At 51.1% G+C, this 15981-nt stretch overlaps 1 protein-coding gene across 1 annotated transcript in view; it reads left to right on the plus strand.

Annotated features, from left to right (window-relative positions):
- The first annotated feature begins 839 nt into the window (after positions 1–839).
- IL6R (interleukin 6 receptor) overlaps positions 840–15981 on the plus strand; it is a 54305-nt gene continuing 39163 nt past the window's right edge. The window contains exon 1 of the mRNA XM_015419098.1: positions 840–927. Within this exon, the coding sequence (XP_015274584.1) occupies positions 840–927 (88 nt within the window). The remainder of the gene's footprint in view (positions 928–15981) is intronic.

Here is a 15981-nt window from a genome sequence, read left to right on the forward strand (position 1 = left end):
TTAACCAATTTTAGAAGGAAAGGTTCTCTGGGATGGTGTTTGGTGCATGCTCTGACCCCAAGCCATTAACCGTCAATTCTCTGTTGGGGTGGGATAAAGGGCCTAGGGTTGCCAACTCCAGGTTAGGAGATTCCTGGAGATTTGGAGGTAGGTTATAGGGCCCTAGAGCCCACCCTCCGAAGCAGCCATGGCCTCCGGGGAGACTGATCTCTGTGGCCTGGAGATGAGTTGTAGCCCCAGGAGAACCCCGGGCTCCACCCGAGGAGGTTGGCAATCCAATCCAAAAGTCAAAAGGCGCAGTGCAGTTTCAGCCGAGACTTCCGAAGTACCCAGAAACGTGTCTTTGTCCAGGAAACACATTCCGCCCCCAGCCTGGCCAAGACAGGCAACAGTCTGTGCCTCTGAGCACGTGCGGAGTGCTGTCCTCCCCTCACAGTGCTGCGAGGAGGCCAGCTTAGGGGTCAGAGGTGTCGATTCCAGGCCAGTCGGAGCCTGGGAAACATCTCGTCAGAGGAACAGCAAGGGGATTTCTGTTTTCCACTCCCTTCGGAGGAGCTGGGTGTGTGTTTGTCTGTGTGTGTGTGTGTGTGTGTGTGTGTGTGTGTGTTTCCTAGCTGTCATTTCCCTCCTCCTGGGCCCTCTTTATTTTCCCCCCCTGCTCCGCCCAGTTGCTCAGCCTTTCACAACCAGCCACGGCCTCCCGCTCGCAGCCCTTGGCTCGGAACAGTTCCTCTAATGCTGCTTCACCGCTCGGAGGGACGGAAGCCGATGCCAAGGGGCACAGGAGGGCGGCACTGCCCGGCGACCCTGGCTGGAGCCGGGGGGCTCTCCCTGGCACTATGTGGCTGGCCGGTGCCTCCCTGATGGCTTCTCTGATCGTCGCCACGGCCGGCTTGGTTAAGCCAGGGCTCCGGTGCCCGCAGCCAGGTGGGTGTTTGTGAAATTTGGCACGCGAGGACCGGGGAGGGGAGAGACTGGGTGATGTGAGGCGATGCGCATGGGGCAAAAAAGTATAGGCAAATGGGGTCTGAGCTTGCTGGGGCAGGGAGGGGGAAAGATCCTGGGGTCACAGTGGAGTGCTCGGTGGAAGCGTTAACCCCGTGTGCTGCAGAGGTGAAAAGGGCCAACTCTGTGTTGGGAATTATTAGGAAAGGGAGTGAGAATTGTAATGCCCCTGCATAGATCTGTGGTGCGGCCTCCTTTGGAACACTGTGTACAGTTCTGGTCACCGTATCTCCAAAATGGGACATTGCAGAACCGGACAAAGTACAGAGCGGGTTGGAGCACCTTCCCTAGGGGGGAAGGCTGAAGGGTCCGGGGCTTCTCAGGTAAGAAGAGAGACGACGAAAAGGGGAGATGACAGAGGTTTATCAAATTAGTTCCCGGGGCGGAGAGAGTTGACAGAGAGGACTTTTTTCTCCCTCTCCCCAAAGACTAGAACTCCAGAGTGTCCAGTGAAGCTGACGGGCAGTAGGTTCAGGACGGACAAAAGGAAGCACTGCTTTACACAGAGAGGGATTAAAAAGGTGGAATTCACTGCCAGAGGATGTAGTGATGGCCACACGAATAAAGACTTTTAAGAGGGGATTAGATGGGTTCATGGAGGACACGTCTATCAATGGCTACTAGCTATGTTGACTGAAGGGAACCTCCACATCCAGAGGCACTAATTCTCTGAATCCCAGAGCCGGGAGGCCTCGGCCTCTCTGCCCTGCTGTTGGCCCTCCAGAGGAACTGGCTGAGGCCACTGTGTGAGTCAGGATGCTGGACTAGATGGACCCTCACTGGTCTGACCCAGCAGGGCTCTTTTGATGTTCTTATGAGGGGAAGGCCTCGGCCTCTCTGCCCTGTTGTCGACCCTCCAGAGGAACTGGGTGAGGCCACTGTGTGAGACGGGAGGCTGGACTCGAGGGACCCTCACTGGTCTGACCCAGCGGGGCTCTTCTGATGTTCTTATGAGGGGAAGGCCTCGGCCTCTCTGCCCTGTTGTCGGCCCTCCAGAGGAACTGGGTGAGGCCACTGTGTGAGACGGGAGGCTGGACTAGATGGTCCCTCACTGGTCTGATCTTATGAGGGGTTCTTATGAGGGGAAGGCCTCGGCCTCTCTGCCCTGTAGTTGGCCCTCCAGAGGAACTGGTTGAGGTCACTGTGTGAGGCAGGATGCTGGACTCGAGGGACCCTCACTGGTCTGACCCAGCAGGGATCTTCTGATGTTATCAGTTTTATCAGGGGAAGGCCTCAATCTCTCTGCCCTGTTGTTGGCCCTACAGAGGAACTGGTTGGCCATGTCTTTTGACAGCTCTGCTTGCTTGTCTGTATGTCTATCATCTGCCTGTCTGTCTGAGAGGCATTTCTCTAGATAGATCAAGATGGGTAGCCCTGTTAGTCTGTCTGTAGCAGTAGAAAAGAGCAAGAGTCCACTAGCACCTTAAAGAGACTAACAAAAGTTGTGCTTGGATATGAGCTTTTATAAGTCACTGCTTATCTGAAGAAGTGAGCAGTGACACACAAAAGCTCATACCCTACTAAAGTTTTGGGGGTATTTTTTTGTATTTTTCATATGTGCATGTGAGAGAGAGAGAGAATGTGTGTGCACGCACACCTGGAAATAATGGCGGCCTCTGGTGACTGACCCCTTCTGGGGGCCTGGAGGATATTCAGAGGGGTGGCTGAATAACGCCTGCCCCCACCTCCCGACTGCTGGTATTCCTTGGAGGTCTCCCATCCAAGTACTTGCCAGAGTTGATCCTGCTCAGCTTCCAAGATCTGATGAGATTGGGCTTGCCTGGGCTATTTAAGTCAGGGCCCTATCACAAATTTTGTTAGTCTTTAAGGTGCTACTGGGCTCTTACTCATTTCTCTATCTAGGCATTCTTTCTATCTATGTATCTGTCTAAAGAAGAGGGGCATTCTTCTATCTATATAATCTTATCTAAAGAAGAGGCTATCTATCTATCTATCTATCTATCTATCTATCTATCTATCTTCCATAAGAACATAAGAGAAACCAATGTTGGATCAGGCCAATGGCCCATCTAGTCCAACACTCTGGCAGTTTGGTGTAGTGGTTAGATGCACGGACTCTAATCTGGGAGAACTGGGTTTGATTCCCCACTCCTCCACTTGCACCTGCTGGATGACCTTGGGCAAGCCATAGTTCTGGCACAGCTGTCCTTGAAAAAGAGCAGTTTCTGTCAGGGCTCTCTCAGCCCCACCTACTTCACAGGGTGTCTGTTGTGGGGAGGAGAAAGGAAAGGAGTTTGTAAGCCGCTCTGAGACTCCTTTGGGTAGCGAAGGGCGGGGTATAAATCGAATCTCCTCCTCCTCCTTCTCACAGTGGCCAAAAATACCAGGTGCCATCAGGAGGTCCAGCAGTGGGGACCTCATGTATCTATCTGTCTATCTGTCTCGCTATCTCTCTATCTATCATGTATCTGTCATGTATGTATGTATGTATGTATGTATGTATGTATCTATCTATCTATCTATCTATCTATCTATCTATCTATCTATCTATCTATCTATCTATCTATCTATCTATCTATCTATCTATCTATCTGCATTCATTTTACCTATCTTCCCCAGCCTCACGCGAGGTCTGTCTGTCTGTCTGTCAAGAGACATTTCTCTATCTAGGCTTTCTCCTGGAGACCTGCTGCCAGCAGAACAGGCAATGCTGGCTTGGATAAATAAATATCCTGACTCAGTCGAAGGGAGCTTCCCGTGAATTTCTCTCTCTGTGTGTGTGTTTTTAAACCAACTTGCTGGAATCCAAGTCTAAACTCATAGGCAAAACACCCGGGCAGGGCCTCATGGCCAAGCAGTGCACAGCTGAAGGACTGTTCCGTCTGCAGATTTTTCTCTTTCCTCTCCCTTTTCTTTGGAACTCAAGCCGCAAAGGCAGCTGTGTCCTTCTGACACAAACTTTCTGCCTGCTGAGATCAACACACACACACATACCCGCACCCTGGGTCTTTTCCCGTTTCGTTTTCATGCTCTCCGTTTCCTCGAGTGGCACGGGGCTCCGAGGACAGATCGAGCTGGGCAGCGAGGGTTGCCAGTCTCCAGGTGGGGCCTGGAGACCTGGAATGACCACTGACCTCCTCACCACAGAGATCTGTTCCCCTGGAGGAAAATGGCTGCTTTGGGGGGCGGACTCTGTGGCATTATACCCAGCTGGGGTCCCTCCCCAGACCCTGCTCTCCCCCCAAATGTCCAGAAATAGTTTGCAGCCTTGGGGGAGCAGAATTATGCTGGGGGGGGGGGAGCATGGAAGATTAGTCCCGAAAACAAATGGCTAGTGAGGAATATGAACACACATGAACACATGAAGCTGCCTTATAATGAATCAGTTCATCGGTCCATCAAGTTCGGTACTGGCTACTCAGACTGGCAGCAGCTCTCTAGGGTCTCAGGGAGAAGTCTTTCCCATGACCTACGGCCCGATCCTTTTCAACGGGAGATGCCGGGGATTGAATCACAAAATCATAGAGTCAGAAGGGTCACCACACCTTAAAAAGGATATTATAGCTTTGGAAAAAGTGCAGAAAAGGGCAACTCGAATGATAAAAGGGTTGGAACACTTTCCCTATGAGGAAAGGTTAAGGCGCTTGGGGCTCTTTAGCTTGGAGAAACGACGACTGAGGGGTGACATGATTGAGGTTTATAAGATTATGAATGGGATAGAGCAGGTAGAGAAAGAGGTACTTTTCTCCCTTTCTCACAATACAAGAACTTGTGGGCACTCCATGAAATTGCTGAGCGGTCGGGTTAGAACGGATAAAAGGAAGTCCTTCTTCACCCAAAGAGTGATTAACACATGGAATTCACTGCCACAGGAAGTGGTGGCGGCTACAAGCATGGACGGCTTCAAGAGGGAATTAGATAGGCATATGGAGCAGAGGTCCATCAGTGGCTATTAGCCACAAGGGATAGATAGGGACTCTGGGGCAAGTGATGCTCTGTCTTCTTGGTGCTTGGGGGGGGGGTCAACAGTGGGAGGGCTTCTAATGTCCTGGCCTCACTGGTGGACCTCCTGATGGCACCTGGAATTTCTGGCCTGATCCATCATTGGCATCTCTTATGTTCTTATGTTCTTAAGGGACCTCCAGGGACAACTAGTCCAACCCCCTGCCCAATGCAGGACATTCACAAATACCTCCCCCTCCACACACACCCAGTGACAGCTGCTTCATGCCCAGAACCTCCAGGATCTCCAGCCAAATTGGCCTGGAGAAAAAGTGCTTCCTGACCCCAAAGTGGCGATCAACATTCCCCTGGGTGTGTAAGGAAGGGCCACGAGGACTAAGCACTGATGCGCGATCCTTCCTGCCCTCCTTCTCACGATCTGCCCAAGTTCACAGAATCAGCATGGTTGTCAGATGGCCATCGAGCCTCTGTTTGAAAACCTCCGAAGGAGGAGAGCCCACCACCTCCCAAGGAAGGCTGTTCCAAAGAGGAATTCTTCCTAATGTTTAGCCAGAAACTCTCCTGATTTAATTTCAATCCATTGGTTCTGGCCGAACTTTCTGGGGCAACAAAACACAACTCTGCACCATCCTCTACGGGACAGCTCTTTAAGGACTTGAAGGTGGTGATCGTATCACCTGGGACCTTCTACATGCCAAGCAGCAGGGCTTTTTTTGTAGAAAAAGCACAGCAGGAACTCATTAGCATAATATGCCACACCCATGATCACAGCTCATTAGCATATTAGGCCGCACCCCCACGTTACCAGAAGTGTGGTCATCCAGCCACACCCACCTTTTGCTTCTTATTCTGTTTACCTTGTTTGTGGTCAAAACCCAGGGCCTTTTTTTGTAGCAGGAACTCCCTTTGCATGTTAGGCCACACACCCCTAATGTAGCCAATCCTAATGAGTTCCTGCTGTTGGGTGTGGCCTATTATGCTAATGAGTTCCTGCTGGGCGTGGCCAACTCGGGAGCCAGCCGGAACTCCGTTCCTGTGCGTTCCTGCCCAAAAATAGCCCTGCCAAGCAGAGGCTCTGCCACCGAGCCACAGCCCCTACTGAGGATAGCTGCAGCTCTCCAGGGTCTCAGGTGGAGGTCTTTCACATCACCTACTGCCCGGTCCTTCTAGGCTGGAGATGCAAGGGATTGAACCGGGGACCTTCCGCATGCCAAGCAGAGGCTCTGCCACTGAGCTACAGCCCCTCCCCGATCCTGACTGCCAATTTCTTGGTCCTTAAAGCCTAGTCTTGCCTTTCAAGCAGCACTAAGGACCAAGGAGCAGTCCTGCAGGCTGACTCCACGGGCCCATGTCGCCCCTTTCCATCAGCCAGGCGGTCAGTTGTGTCTGGAAGGCTCACAAACACGGCCCCAAAGGTGACGGCGTTTCCATCTCGTATTCCGTTCAGAGATACACTGCCACGGAACACGGAAGCTCCCCTTATCCATTGACAGACACTTCCTCCTCCATGAATCTGTCTAATCTATCTTCCATAAGAACATAAGAGAAGCCAGTGTTGGATCAGGCCAATGGCCCATCTAGTCCAATACTCTGTCAGTCTGGCATAGTGGTTAAGTGCGCGGACTCTAATCTGGGAGAGCCGGGTTTGATTCCCCACTCCTCCACTTGCACCTGTTGGATGACCTTGGGTCAGTCACAGTTCTCTCAGAGCTGTTCTCTCAAGAGCAGTTTCTGTCAGAGCTCTCTCAGCCCCCACCTACCTCGCAGGGTGCCTGTTGTGGGGAGGGGAAGGGAAAGGCGTTTGTAAACTGCTCTGAGACTCCGAGTGAAGGGCAGGGTATAAATCCAATCTCTTCTTCTCTTCTTCTTCTAATGTTGGGGGGGGGGGCAATTCTCTCCATCTGTTCCATTCCTACTCTAGGATTAAGTAGGTGTCAGTGGTAGATCACCCGTTTTGCATGCTGAAGGTCCCAAATACAATCCCTGGCACCTCCAGTTAAAACGATGACATCACTGGGTGACTAGAAAGAACTTTGCCTAGAGAGCTGCTGCCAGTCCGAGTAGACAATACTTGACAAATCAAGGGTCTGACTCCGTTTAAGGCCGCTTCATGTGTTCCCCAGGAGACAACTCTGAGATTTGTATCAAAAGAGGCTGAGGCCAGCAGCTTGTGAAGCAAAACTGCACATGAACAGGAAGCTCCCTTATACCGAATCAGTCTATCACTGCCACAGGAAGTGATGGTGGCTACTAGGATGGACAACTTCAAGACGGGTTTTGGAGAAACATCTGGAGCAGAGGTCCATCAGTGGCTATTAGTCACAAGATCTAGATGGAACACTCTGTCTCCGGCAGGGATGCTCTGTCTTCTTGGTGCTTGGGTGCAACAGTGGGAGGGCCTCTGGAGTTCTGGCCCTGCTGGTGGACCTCCCGGTAGCACCTGGGTTTTGGCCACTGTGTGACCCAGAGTGTTGGACTGGTTGGACCATTGGCCTGATCCAGCATGGCTTCTCTTATGTTCTCTTATATTGTGTTCTTGGTGCTTGGGAGGCAAGAGTGGGAGGGCCTCTGGAGTTCTGGCCCTGCTGGTGGACCTCCTGGTAGCACCTGGATTTTGGCCACTGTGTGACCCAGAGTGTTGGACTGGCTGGGCCATTGGCCTGATCCAACATGGCTTCTCTTATGCTCCTATGGGCCATCAACGTCAGTAATATCTACTCTGACTGCCCATGTTCTCCAGGGACCGCCTTTCCCCGTATCTCCCCCCAAGAGCACTGAGACCTGAGTTGCAGAATCGCTTAGTCCCCCCTGGCCCTAGGGACGCTAAGCTAACAGCGACAAGAACTAGGGCGTTTCCCCTAGCTGCACCTGTACAGTGGAATCAGCTCCCAAATGAAATTCGAGCTCTGCGGGATCTCCACCAATTCCGTAGAGCGGTAAAGACGGAGCCGTTCCGGCAAGCGTTTAATAGCCCAGATCACACTGATCGTTCTAGCACTTTATAATGGATGGCCGCCATGCTTAAACTGTAATTTAATAAGTTATATTTGGCTATTTTACTGATTGTATTCTTTTAGATGTGAGGTTGTATTCATTCTTATGCTGGTTTTTAAACTGTTGTAAGCCGCCCTGAGCTGCTTTGGCAGGAGGGCAGGGTAAAAGTCTAATAAATAAATAAATAAGAGTCTTAGCCAGAGGTCAACTGGATTTTGGCCACTGTGTGAGACAGCGTGTTGGACTGGATGGGCCACTGGCCTGACCCATCATGGCTTCTCTTACGTCCCTATGGTCCCTCAAGGTCAGCAATGTCTACTCTGACTGGCTATGTTCTCCAGAGTCTTAGGCAGAGGCCTTTCACATCATCGACTACCTGATCCTTTTAACTGGAGACTGAACCTGGGACCTTCTGCAGACAAAGCAGAGGCTCTGCCACTGAGCCACAGCCCCTGCTCAGACTGGCAGTGACTCTCTCCAGGGTCCCAGGCAGAGGTCTTTCACATCACCCAATGTTGTTGTCCAGTTGCACAGTCGAGTCCGACTCTTCGCGACCCCATGGACCAGCTCCCACCAGACCCTCCTGTCTTCCGCCATCCTCTGATGTTGGCTCAACTTCATGTTCGTTGCATCTATGACACTGTCTCACCATCTCATCCTTTGCCGTCCCCGTCTTCTTTGACCTTCAGTCTTTCCCAGCATCAGGGTCTTCTCCAGGGAGTGCTCCCTTCTCATTGGGTGGCCAAAGTATTTGAGCTTCAGTTTCATTATCTGGCCTGGAGATGGTTTGAGCCAGGTAGAGGGAAACAAATGAGTCATCAAGTGTCCTGCTGGGCATTTGCAAAAGGTTTTGCCTTGCTTTGCGTGCGGCCCTCCCAGTTATTTGTCTGCCGAGTTCAGTCTTCACGGGCTGGTGGCAGAATCCTTTTGTATCTTTGCATAAACGCCCGTCTCTCTTTACAGCTCTTCTCTGAAACACTTCGAACCGCTCCATCCCTTTGACTAAAACACAACACAACACGTGGACATTAGAGATAACAGAAAATGACACTGCTTATTTCTCCATCATCTTAAGGCAGTATGATTTAGGAGTGTAATAGCCAGATAAATCTTTGCTTTCCCTGCTGGGTAAGGAATTTTCAAGATTTGCCGCTCGTGGTCAGAAACATAGGATTCAAGTTAGGGATATGCCAACCTCCAGGTTAGGTTTGCCAACCTCCAGGCTGGAGAGCTCCCACTGTTACAAGAAGAAGAAGAGATTAGATTTATACCCTGCTCTTCACTATCCGAAAGAGTCTCAGAGCGGTTTACAATCTCCTTTCCCTCCCCCTCCCCACAGCAGACACCACTGGAGATGCCAGGGACTGAACCGGGGATCTTCCACGTGCAAAGCTGGTGCTCTGCCGCTGAGCCACAGCCCTTCCCCCGCTGAAACACGTGCACTGCGGAACAGGCCGGGAAGGGCTGCCTCAGGGCTTAGTTCTTGTGGTCCTCTCAGCTGTGGAGTCTTGTGAGCAAGAATCCTACTCTGTGGGCTACTGGCATTGACGTTCTGAGCGAGCCATTCAGCTGCTGCATAAATCAGTCTGCTCCGGAGCCGTCCCTTCCTGAGCTCAGACAGAAACTGTGTGAGCCGGAGGCTAAAAAAACTGTGAGCTGGCTCCACACTAACTCAGCTTAGAGGGAACACTGGCCCTTTCTTGCACGCCCAGGGAAATGCCGATCGCCATTTTGGGGTCAGGAAGCCATTTTTGGCTGGAGATCCTGGTTTTTTTGGTCATCTTCTTGGCATGGAACAGCAGTCACTGTGGGTGTGGAAGGGGAGGTATTTGTGAATTTCCTACAATGTATTCATTTGTTTGTTTGTTTATTTAAGGAGCTGCAAGTGGTTAAGACGCTGAACTGCAGGCTGTGGAAGGTCAGTAGTTCAGCAGTTCGAGACCCGAGTGTGCCGTATGACTGAGTCAGCTCCCGTCTCTAGTTCCACCTCCTGCCAACCTAGCAGTTTGAAAGCAAGAAATTGCAAGTAGATAAATAGGTACCACTTCGGAGGGAGCTAGCTCACAGTTTTTTTAGCCTCCGGCTCACACAGTTTTTGTCTTCACTCAGGAAGGACGGCTCCAGAGCACACTAACTGATGCAGTAAGAACATAAGAACATAAGAGAAGCCAATGTTGGATCAGGCCAATGGCCCATCCAGTCCAACACTCTGTGTCACACAGTGGCCAAAAATACCGGGGGCCATCAGGAGGTCCACCAGTGGGGCCAAAACACTAGAAGCCCTCCCAAGTTTGGTGTAGTGGTTAAGTGTGCGGACTCTAATCTGGGAGAACCGGGTTTGATTCCCTACTCCTCCACTTGCACCTGCTGATGTGACCTTGGGTCAGTCACTGTCGCCCCCCCCCCCAGCATCAAGAATACAGAGCATCCCTTGCCCCAGACGGAGAGTTCCTATCTATGCCTTGTGGCTCTATATGCTTATCTAATTCCCTCTTGAAGCCTTTCATGCTTGTAGCGGCCACCACCTCCTGTGGCCGTGAATTCCATGTGTTAATCACTCTTTGGGTGAAGAAGGACTTCCTTTTATCCGTTCTAACCCGACCGTTCAGCAATTTAATTGAGTGCCCCCGAGTTCTTGTCTTGTGAGAAAGGGAGAAAAGTACCTCTTTCTCCACCTGCTCTATCCCATGCATCATCTTGTAAACCTCGATCATGTCACCCCTCAGCCGTTGTTTCTCCAAGCCAAAGAGCCCCAAGTGCCTTAACCTTTCTTCATAGGGAAAGTGTTCCAACCCGTCTTTCATTCGAGTTGCCCTTTTCTGCACTTTCCCCAACGCTATAATATCCTTTTTGAGGTTTCTTAGCCCAATCGCTCGCTCACAACTTCCGTGCCAGCAGCTCACAAAGTAGAATTTTTGCACACAAGACTCCACAGCTTAGAGGGAACATTGCCTGGAGGCCCCTTCCGGCTCTATGATTCTCTGATTCTCTGTGCAGAGTGACTTTCTCCCTCGTCACCAATTAACCTGACGCAGCTCCAGTGACTCAACAGGGCTCCCATTGCAGAGGGCACGACGGCCAGGGACGTCAACCCCGTTAGATCATGAAGCCCCATGTGGGGGCGTGTTCACCTTCCCCAAAAGAAATCGTGTCCCGTCAGCCGCGAGACACAAAGCCCTGAGATTAGCAGAGATCTGTCAGTTCCGCTTGCCCAGGTACCGGCTGTTCTTGGCGAGGGACCAAGCAAAGGGGACGGTGCAGGAGGGACCGAGGTCATGGAATATTTGCTCTGGGATGTTGACGTTTCTCGAAACTCCATTTTTGGGAAACTTGCCAGCCCAAGAGGGGGACAACGCTCCCTCTAAGCCGCGGAGTCGTGTGAGCCAAAAGTCTACATTGTGAGCTCCCGGCATTAAAGGTGTGAGGGAGCGATTTGGCTGCTGCCTAAATTAGTTTGCCCTGGAGCCCTCCTTCCTGAGCTGAGACGAAAATCTCTGCGCTGGAGACTGAAAAACTGGGAGCTGGCTTACACTCACTCAGCTTAGAGGGAACCCTGGAGGGGTTTTTTTGGATTGCTTCAGGCACAGTCCTTCTAGCCCTCCTCCCGTGGCCTTTCCGCAGATCGATGTGATTTTGAGAGATCTGGATAGAGTTACACAACGAGCAGGGCTCTTTTTGTAGAAAAAGCCCAGCAGGAACTCATTAGCATAGAAGGCCACACCCAACAGCAGGAACTCATTAGCATATTGGGCCACACCCCGGACAGCACAGCTCATTAGCATACTAGGCCACACCCCATTGTTACCAGAAGTGTGGTCATCCAACCACACCCACCTTTTGCTTATTATTCTGTTTACCTTGTTTGTTGTCAAAACCCAGGGCCTTTTTTTGTAGCAGGAACTTCTTTGCATGTTAGGCCACACACCCCTAATGTAGCCAATCCTAATGAGTTCCTGCTGTTGGGTGTGGCCTATTATGAGTTCCTGCTGGGCGTGGCCAACTTGGGAGCCAGCCGGAACTCCGTTCCTGTGCGTTCCTGCCCAAAAATAGCCCTGCTATGAACTAAGCGGGTCGGTGGAAGCCTGACGAAGGGGATTGTTCAGGGAGTGCAATTCACCTGTGGGATTCACTGCCACTGGATGTGGGCTGCCAACTATCCTCATCACCGGCCATTGGCAGGGCCAGCTTATGCGGATCCCCTAACTCAGGGATACTTACGTTGTGGCTTGCAAGCCCCACGTGGCTCTTAAACATGCCACCTTTGCTCCTTGTCCAGTGGGGCCTGTGGTTAGGAGCGGTTCCTACATTGAAACAGCAGCCTAGGGATGTCAAGCGGCCCACTATGTGATTTAACCATAGAGCAGTTGTAAATCCTAGAGCGTCCCATGACATCACTTCCAGTTTTTACCGGAAGTGACATTGGCTTTCCAAGGTGATGCAAGCACACCAGTCCCCACCCCCTAATTACTCCCAGGGGTTGCTGGCTGTGGCCTGGAAACCCTCCAGCTGCCAAAGGAAGGGGCAAGGGTGAGCTGCCTCGAGGGACAGGCCTCATGCTAGGGATGGACGTCTCCAGGCAACCGGCGGTGGATGGGAAAGGATGTATTGGGAGCAGCAGAGAGGCCCAGCCAATGTACAGCGATGTGTCTACGCCACTGCCACTGTGACCTGGAAGTGATGCTGTGGAATTGGGACAAAAACTCTATAGTAAATTTGGCTTCTACCATAGAGTTTTTGCCCAAATACCAGAGCGTCACCCAGGCTGGATGTGATGATATCACTTTCAGGTCACATGGGAGTGACATGGATGTGCCACTGCACGTCGGATGGATTTCCCTTTTTTTTCAGGATAGACCCCCCCCTGGCCAGCCAATTCGTGGTGGGGAGGTGGAGTCTGTCAGTAGGGGGCCCCCCGCCTCCACTGGGGTGTGTGTGTCTGGCAACCCTACGTACCACTGAAGTTATGTCAAGCTGAAGAGGCCCAGAGGTCATTTCGGGGGGGAACACAGTTCCCCCGGGTGAGGTGCAGGGGGCGGGGCACATGACGGAGCCCCGCCCCCCGCTTCCGGCCGCCCCGCTTCCAGCCCTCATTCAGCCAGGAGGAGGCAGGAGAAGAGGGAGGGTAAGTTGCTTCCTCCCCGCCTCTCCCCACCCCTGCCTGCCTGGGGCCAGGGAGGGCCTTGGCGGGGCTTCCTCGCACTCCTGCTGGCCTTGCAGGTCCACCGCCGGGCCCCTGATGTCAGGGGGTGTGGCATATGCTAATGAGGTATGCTAATGAGTTCCCCTAGCTCTTTTTCTACGAAATGACCCCTGAAGAGGCCGCATGACATTACCAACGGGGGGGGGGGCGGGGGGAACAATAACAGTTTTGTAAGTTATTTTGTATTTAGGGGCGTCTCACAATCTGAGGCCCTGCAGTGAAGCTTATTTAGCTTCTGGATAAATCCCCAAACTCCACCCTCCTCGGCCTCCACTCCCAAATCTCCAGGAATTTCCCAACCTGGAGGTGGCAGCCCTACCCCCATTCCCTTGCTTATAGCTTTTGCAAGGTGAGGACATCTGGACTGACCACTGGTGGAACCAGGACAGCCTTTGGTTTGGGCCAGCAGGGCTCTTGCTTGTCTTCTGACCAGGAATCGAGGAGGGGTTGAGAAACGCGCGAAGGAAGGGCGAACGGGAAGTCGAGCAACTGAACAATGAGGCTGTAGCGAGAGCTTCCCTCCTGCATCCAAGCAGAGAACTGGAACTTGGCACTTTTTTTTAACAGCTCTGCCCTTTCAAAACATTTCAAATGAAAAAAAGGGGATTTTCAGTGTGGAAGTTAATATAAATACAAAAAAACACTGTAGATGGTTTGTCTACTTTGGTGTTTTCCCCCCAAAATGTTTAGTAACACCGTGTTCTCCTGGATTTATCTTATTAAGGGATGATGAACGACCTTTGATTCCGATAATACAAAAAGAGGCAGCTAGTGAGGATGGTTCTTTGAGTGTAACCAGCAAACCAGACAGAACAACTGCAGGGACTTTTATCGAGATAAGAAGTGTTAAGTTGCTCACTTAACAAAGCAGTCGGAGAGTGATTCAGCAAGACCACAGCTTTATTCTTCAACTCGAACACAACTCCAACACGGATCAACATCTGATAGCCAGAACAGCCTTTACATTGCAGCTGTCCTGCTTTTAAACATTCCCGGTTAATGTAGCCACACCCACTGTACAAATACCAACCAATAAGGTTGTTCACATAAGGACCAATCACGGATGTTCCCGCTCAGGGAGCTTGCTAGAAGGTGATTGGTTAGGTGCTTCCTGGGCTAGTAACACGATTGGATGCATTTGGATCCTAGCCCAGGACGAAGCTTTACATTACACTTCAATTAGATGTTTCACAACATATCATGCATTCAAGCCAGCTTTGAATACACTACAAGAAGTTACTTTCTTTAGCGAGCTGGACAGAACGAAATGCAAGCACAAAAAAGTTAATCCTATAATGATGGCGAAAATAAATGCTAAAATGATCAAAGGACCAAGCACTGCTTTCTTAGCAAGTAATCGTTTTAAAGGCAAATCAGATTTCAGCAGTTTGTCTCACTGCTTTTCGGGATAATCAAAAAGTCCCAGTTACCCACCAAGTAATCTCACCTATTCTTCTTTGGAGACTTCCATCCAGAGAAATCTAAGAGAGCCGGTTTGGTGTAGTGGTTAATATCGTGGACTCTAATCTGGGAGAACCAGGGTTGATTCCCCACGCCTCCACTTGCAGCTGCTGGATGACCTTGGCCAGGCCATAGTTCTGTCAGAGCTGTTCTTGAAAGAGCAGTTTTCAAAAGAGCTCTCTCAGCCCCACCAACCTCACAGGGTGTCTGTTGTGAGGAAGGGAACGGAAAGGAGTTTGTGTTGGATCCCCAAGCATCGAGAATAAATCCACGTTTTCAAGAAAAGCAAAATTTATTTCAAAGCGTTGAAGACATACTCAAACACGTTCTTTGTTAGAACTGGGGATACACAGGTAGGGCGAGCATAATAAAGGAAATTCAAACAGATACATATCCAATGAATAATATTCCCGCTGGCGGGCTAATGAAACGGTTGCGCGCCCAGTCCATGGGAACCAGGCAGAATATCAGACAAAACACAGGTGCAGTTCTCATGAGATAGCAATAGGCAAGCATTACAGCATCTTCTCCCCCACACATCCACCAGTAGTTATCTTATGCATTCCAGCACAGAAGCAGGATAATAGAAACAAGCCGGGTGCAACAGGGTAAGGATATGTACACAGAGGTCACAGAAAACAGAATGGCAGCTTGCTGACATACTGCCCCCCTTAAAATACATCTAAAACACACCTCCCGGGTCGGGCGGGAGATCTCCCGGGCTGGGCGGGAGACCTCCCGGTTTGTCCGGGAACCTCTTGTGGAAACTACGGATCAGGTAAGGGGCCCGAATATCCCCTTCTTCCACCCATTCGCGGTGCTGGGGACCGAAATCAACCCATTCGATAAGGTACCAGAGTTTACCACGTTTCAATTTACAATCAAGGATATCAGCGATCTCAAAATGTTCATCCCCTTCCAAAATGACAGGTGGAGGAGGAGTAACTGCTGGTCTCCAGGGAGACGGGCCAGGATCCTTCTTCAACAGGCTCATGTGAAAAACAGAATGCAGAGCACGTAAATTCTTAGGCAAAACAACATCAACCGCCACATTATTTATGACTTTACGCACTTTGAATGGACCAATGAACTTCCACCCCAATTTCCTGCTAGGTCGCAGCATCTTAATGTTCTTGGTCGAGACATACACAAGATCCCCAGGTTTCAGATCAAACCCCACCACCCTACCCTTGTCTGCCTGGGTCTTGTAAGCAGCCTTGGCTGCGTCAAGTGTTTGGCATAACAGAGGCCATGCTTTTTGCAAGGACATACACCATGTATCAGCATCCCCCACAGGACGTTGGCCCATCCCCTCCAGGAAAGGGGGGGGGTGTCGTAACCAGAGACAGCTTTATAAGGAGACATGCCCGTGGAGCTATGGACAGTATTGTTATAAC

Source organism: Gekko japonicus, unplaced genomic scaffold (assembly GCF_001447785.1).
Source record: "Gekko japonicus isolate JY-2015 unplaced genomic scaffold, Gekko_japonicus_V1.1 scaffold25, whole genome shotgun sequence".
Classification (NCBI taxonomy): Eukaryota; Metazoa; Chordata; class Lepidosauria; order Squamata; family Gekkonidae; genus Gekko; species Gekko japonicus.